The sequence below is a fragment of the Tasmannia lanceolata genome, unplaced genomic scaffold (assembly GCF_043159265.1).
Source record: "Tasmannia lanceolata isolate RefF3 unplaced genomic scaffold, GAP_Taslan_0.1 ptg000025l, whole genome shotgun sequence".
Taxonomy (NCBI): Eukaryota; Viridiplantae; Streptophyta; class Magnoliopsida; order Canellales; family Winteraceae; genus Tasmannia; species Tasmannia lanceolata.
The window spans coordinates 11,851,079-11,857,195 of record NW_027518702.1 but is presented as its reverse complement, the minus strand read 5'-3'; the positions used below and the strand labels follow the sequence as shown (position 1 = coordinate 11,857,195).

Below are 6,117 nucleotides of genomic sequence, written 5' to 3'. Positions count from 1 at the left end.
TGGAGAGGACTACCCAAAAAGGGCTACCTAGTAAAAAGCTAGAGTGGACTTCCACAGAAGAGGTGATCAGTGCAAAGGGCTACCTGGAAAAAAGGCCAGAGTAAAAGCCATCACAGGGTATGCCTCCAAAGATGGCAGAAGCGTAAGCATGGTTGAATTTTATGGTCCTAATTGGGGACTGCCTATAGGTATGAGATTAGGTGGGACTCTGCCTTGTATGAGACATGTTTAAAGGGTCTAGCCTAACGTATTCCATTAGCACTATTATTAGCTCTAGAACTTTTGGAATGTATTGGTTAGGTACCTAAGAATCTCTCTCTTCTCTCTCTCTCTCTCTCTCTCTCTCTCTCTCTCTCTCTCTCTCTCTCTCTCTCTCTCTCGTATGCACACACAAATTCTCTCCTTCTGAAAGGGGTTGGTAGGGCTTTGGCGAGCCGTCGTTCTTTGGAATCATTTTTCTATGAGAGCAAGGGTGCCCTTCTGGGGTGGCGGAGTTTCCTTTAAAATGACAACCACAATCCCTAAAACCAAGTAAAAAATACTTATTTAGAATTTTTTTAAAATTTGTTTTCTATCTATTTAGGACTTTTTCATGCCCTTCTCATTCCCACCCTCTAAAGTCTTTCCATTTCCCTCCCTTCACCCACAATGGACCTCACAAATATTCACACATATTCCATGGAATATTTTTTCATGGTGGCCAAACTTTGGCCTAAAGGTTTACCAAAAAATTATTAAATACCTTATGGATCGCAGATTTCTTTGTAGCTATTAAATAAGTTATGCTCTGGCTCTTTTATGTCATATAAATTTAGTCATAAAAATATATATATTTTTAGCATGAACCTGCATAGTGCGTGCCATTTTCTTATACTTTATTAGTTAAATCCCTCACTAAATTTTTAAATAGAAGACTTTATGATGACTACAATCCCCTCTAATATCAATATTTTTCTTGTGCATTCAGTTGGTGACGGAGATGGCTTGGATGTAGGGGAAGGTGGAGTATCTTCGGACAATAACGAAGACAAAATAAATAAGGATGATTGTGAGTTTGTGATACAACCTTCATTATTGATTTACTAAAATCAATATTGAATACCTTATAGACATAATTTACTTAGTAGCTATAGAATCCAAACCACCGAAATCACAGGAGGATGCAAGTAGTAAATCTGATTTCGGGAATCCAAACCACCCCACCATAGCAGTATTATATAGTAATACTATAATGACATAAATTTCTTTGTAGCTCAAGTCAAGTTAACTCAAGTTACTCAACTCAACAAAGCCTTTGTCCCAAACTTAGTTAGGGTCGGCTAAATGAATCCTTTAGAAAATTTTCTTTGTAGCTATTAAGTAAATTACCTTTTTAAGCTCTCACACTGTTTTGTTTCATAAATATTTGGTTATGAAAGAGTGCATTTCTGGCATAAATAATGTCGATGAGCATAGTGTGTAAAATTTGAAGGGAGCCCTTGCAAAAATCAAGTGAAAGGAACTTTGCAGTCGTTACTATTGATGGACATCACTGTCGACAGCAAATTTCGCGTAAATTCACTAACACTGTAACAATCACCTTCCTCTTTTCGTTTTACGCCTTTGAGGGTGATGTCCAGCCAATGAGGGAGCCCTTTCACTTGATCTTTGCAAGGGCTCCATTCAGTCTAGCATTCCTAAAAAGAAATTGTTGTGAAAAACAGAAAGAATAGATGATTAGTAAAACATTTTCGGTGCGGCGAGATGGGGCACGGACTAGGTCGCTCTCTTTAAGGTGATTTTGCGCCTCTGCGGAAAAGTGATGCAAGCCTCTCCAAGGCTTCTTGGAGTAAGGATCGGGAGAGTGATAGACACACACTCAAATGCTCAAGAATTCGGATTCAAGAAAAACATATTTGCGCAAGTTTGGTAAAATGAGCGTATCTCCCTCGATATAAGTCAGAATGACTTGATTCAAAAGCCAAAATTTTAAGGACTCAAAGATCTACAACTTTGCGGAAAAAAGTTTGCTCAAAAAAATACTAGAAAGGGCTTGAAATGGTGATGGAAGTGGATGAATGCGAATGGACAGGTTTCTGGAAATAGAGCGGGGCAAAATAGAGAAAGATAACTTCAATGGCTACTCTTCTAGGTTGCCAAGGAAGATAGGTAACATCAATTCTTCTAGATTGATGGTTGCAACTCTTCAAGGATGCAAATAATAGGGGAAAGCTCCTACTCTTCAAGGAAGGAGTGAAACTCTTCTAGGTTTCAAGGAAGAACTCTTCAAGGTTCAAGGGAAAATGCACTAAGCAAATTTTCATTCAAATATTCAACTAACTCCATTACATATGTTTGATACTCTTTAAATAGAAAAATACATGAGAAAATTCGTTCAAACTAGTCCACTAACTAGTTTAGGGACTCACATACCTCGTTAATAGTTTATGAACTCTAAACACATTAACTAGTCAAAGCTAGCAAATACAGTCTACCAAAATAGCCATAACTCTTCAACCACTGAGCCAAATTAGGACCATGAATATCTGTTGGAAAGATAATTCAAAGACCTACAACTTCCTAGTTAAGCATTGTATCTGATTCGTCCATCTAGAGGTCTAAAAGGGGACTCCAAAAAGTGGTCAGACTTATTAATGCGGGACTCCAGCTCGATCAGCGTGTCCATGGTGGTCTTTATGCTTAATAGATTCAAGTTGGACATGGGCCTTGTGTTGGGCTTGGATGCGGGCTGACCTTCTCACTTGCTTAGGATGGTTCATCTGGGCTTCAAACTTGTCAACCTCATGGGTGTGGGCTACATCATTCCCCCATTGTTTGAAAGAATTCGTCTCTGAATTCGAGGTATCATCATCAGTGGAATCTCCCATATAAGGTGTCAAATGGCGGACGTTAAACACATCATGTATCTTCATATGGGAAGGAAGCTTGAGACGATACGCATTGGGATTGATGCGTTCAAGTACTTCAAGTGGACCAAGCTTTCTATCACTAAGCTTGTTGTAGCTTCCAACGGGGTGACGTTCTGGTGGCAAGTAAGCCCAAACAAAATCTCCGGGTTCAAATATGACTTCACGACGCCTCTTATCAACAACCTTCTTATAGGTCTCAGATTTACTTTCCAGCTTACGATGAACATCTTCATGTATAAGCTTCATTTGAGATACAAAATCTTCAACTTGGGCAATGGGCTTTTCAGCAAATGGAATAGGTGCAAGATCTAGTGCTGACTTGGGTTGTCGCCCATAGATAACCAAGAAAGGGCTGCAACCTGTAGAACGGTTCACCGAACTGTTGTAAGCAAATTCTCCAAGTGATAGGCGGTCTTCCCAAGAGCGGGGATTGTCATCAATCAAGGTTCTCAACAAATTTCCCAATGATCGGTTTACAACTTCGGTTTGCCCATCAGTTTGAGGGTGGAACACAGTGCTATACTGCAGTGTGGTCCCAATACTCTTCCATAATTGACGCCAAAAGTGACTAAGGAACTTCGAGTCTCGGTCTGAAGTGATGGTATTTGGTACTCCATGCATTCTGAAGATTTCTTTGAAAAATAAGCTAGCAATGCGTGAGGCATCCATAGTCTTTCGGCAAGGTATGAAATGTGCCATTTTGGAAAATCTATCAACGACCACAAATATGGAATCCATTCCTCGGTGTGTCTGTGGCAATCCAAGGACAAAATCCATGGATATATACTTCCATGGTGCATGTGGTATAGGCAAAGGCAAATAGAGACCGGCATTTGTAGTTTGTCCCTTACCAATTTGGCAATTTCGGCATCTCATAACATAACGATGTACATACCGTTTCTGATGTGGCCAAAAGTACTTTGCTAAAACAAGCTGGAGAGTTTTGTCACGACCGAAATGACCTTCATTATGTATCTCACCAATCACCTTTTGCCGAAGAGAGCAATCCGGTACACATAAGCGATTTCCTTTGAAGAGAAAACCATCACATAAGGTGAAATCAGCAAGCTTCTCATCTTGAGCATATGATATGAGTTTGGAGAAGTATTCATCCTCCATGTATAGCTGTTGGAATGCGTCAAAGCCGAGCACAGTAGTGCGCATGGTATTGAGCATCAACAAAGCCTCTGCCCCGCCCAAGGGTTCTAATCAACCCTCTCCTACCGGTCAAAGCTCTACAATCGGTATGCGTTGTTATTCATGTGGTGAGATAGGACATCGTGCTAGCAATTGTCGGAAGCGACAAGCGGGTAAAGCATTACTTATGAAAAATGAATCTGATGATCCGGGTGAGGAAGAAACTGATATTGACCCAAAGGATGATGAGAGTAACTTGGAGGATGAACAAGTGCTTAATGCCGATACCGGCGAGTTCTTTATGATGCGAAAAAAATTTCTAACTCCAAAACAAGAAGCTGGAAATCGTTGGTTGCGCAACAACATTTTCCACTCGGCATGCACCGTTTCTGGAAAGGTATGTCGATTAATCATTGATTCCGGATGTTGTGAAAATGTAATTTCTGAGACGGCGGCAAGCAAGCTGAAATTGGAGTTAAAAGAACATCCAACCCCTTACAAGATGTCTTGGTTAAAGCGAGGTATGGAGGTAACCGTTTCCAAACGTTGTCTTGTCAATCTTTCTATTGCTTCCATCTACTTTGACAAGATATGGTGTGATGTTATACCTATGGATTGTAGTCATATCATCCTTGGCCGTCCATGGCAATTTGATAAGAAAACAATCCATGACGGATATCGCAACACTTACTCTTTTGACTATGGAGGAAAGAAGATTACTTTAGCACCTAGTAAAGAACCAATTCAAACTCCTTTGGTTGAAAACTCCCCATCCTCTAATTTTCTTGTGATGAAAGATGTAAAGAGTGCTATGGAAGGGGTTAGTGTTATATACATCTTACTTAACAAGTCCGATATTGGAGATGTGGTTGCACCAATCATTCGGAACCAAGTCAAGCCTCTTTTGGAAAAATTTAAAGATATATTTCCATTAGACCTTCGCTCTGGCCTTCCCCCCATGAGAGACATTCAGCACCTTCAAGATGTGTTACGCTTGCTAAGACAAGCACGCTTATTTGCAGCCCCTGAAAAGTGTTACTTCATGGTGCCACAAATCCTATTCCTTGGATTTAACATTTCAAGAGAAGGGATTTCAGTTGATGATGCCAAGATCAAGGTGATCCAAGAATGGCCAACCCCAATAAACGTGCATGAAGTTCGAAGTTTCCATGGCCTAGCTTCCTTCTACCGACGATTCATTGCACACTTCAGTTCTATTGCTGCCCCACTCACTTCTTGTATGAAGAAAGGTGTTTTTGTGTGGACCATTGAAGCCCAAAGAAGCTTTGAACAACTCAAGGAAAAGTTATGTACAGCCCCGGTCCTTGCGCTTCCCAACTTCGATCTCATTTTTGAGGTTCATTGTGATGCATCCGGAACCGGCATAGGAGGAGTTCTAAGTCAAGGAGGACGTCCCATTGCATTCTTCAGTGAGAAGTTGAATGGTGCCAAACTCAAATATAGTACCTATGATTTGGAGTTTTATGCCTTGTTTCGCACACTTGAGCATTGGAGGCAATACCTAATCCATAGAGAATTTATTTTGTACACTGACCATGAAGCATTGAAGTACATTTCAGGTCAACAAAAGCTAAATTCTCGGCGTGCAAAATGGGCAGAATATCTTCAAGATTTCACCTTCAACATCAAGCACAAGGCGGGTGTACAAAATCAGGTTGCCGATGCTCTCAGCCGAAAGAAAAGCTTGCTCTGATACCAAATTGATGCAAGCCTCTCCAAGGCTTCTTGGACTAAGGATCGGGAGAGTGATAGACACACACTCAAATGCTCAAGAATTCGGATTCAAGAAAAACAGATTTGCGCAAGTTCGGTAAAATGAGCGTATCTCCCTCGATATAAGTCAGAATGACTTGATTCAAAAGCCAAAATTTTAAGGACTCAAAGATCTACAACTTTGCTGAAAAAAGTTTGCTCAGAAAAATACTGGAAAGGGCTTGAAATGCTGATGGAAGTGGATGAATGCGAATGGACAGGTTTCTGGAAATAGAGTGGGGTAAAATAGAGAAAGATAACTTCAATGGCTACTCTTCTAGGTTGCCAAGGAAGATAG

General features: G+C 40.5%; 1 protein-coding gene across 1 annotated transcript; it reads left to right on the top strand.

Moving 5' to 3' along the window:
* The first annotated feature begins 4,071 nt into the window (after positions 1-4,071).
* LOC143857642 (uncharacterized) lies at positions 4,072-5,760 on the top strand. The gene has a single exon (XM_077368088.1). It carries the CDS (start codon positions 4,072-4,074, stop codon positions 5,758-5,760), a length of 1,689 nt encoding a protein of 562 aa, XP_077224203.1.
* Positions 5,761-6,117: the final 357 nt, after the last annotated feature.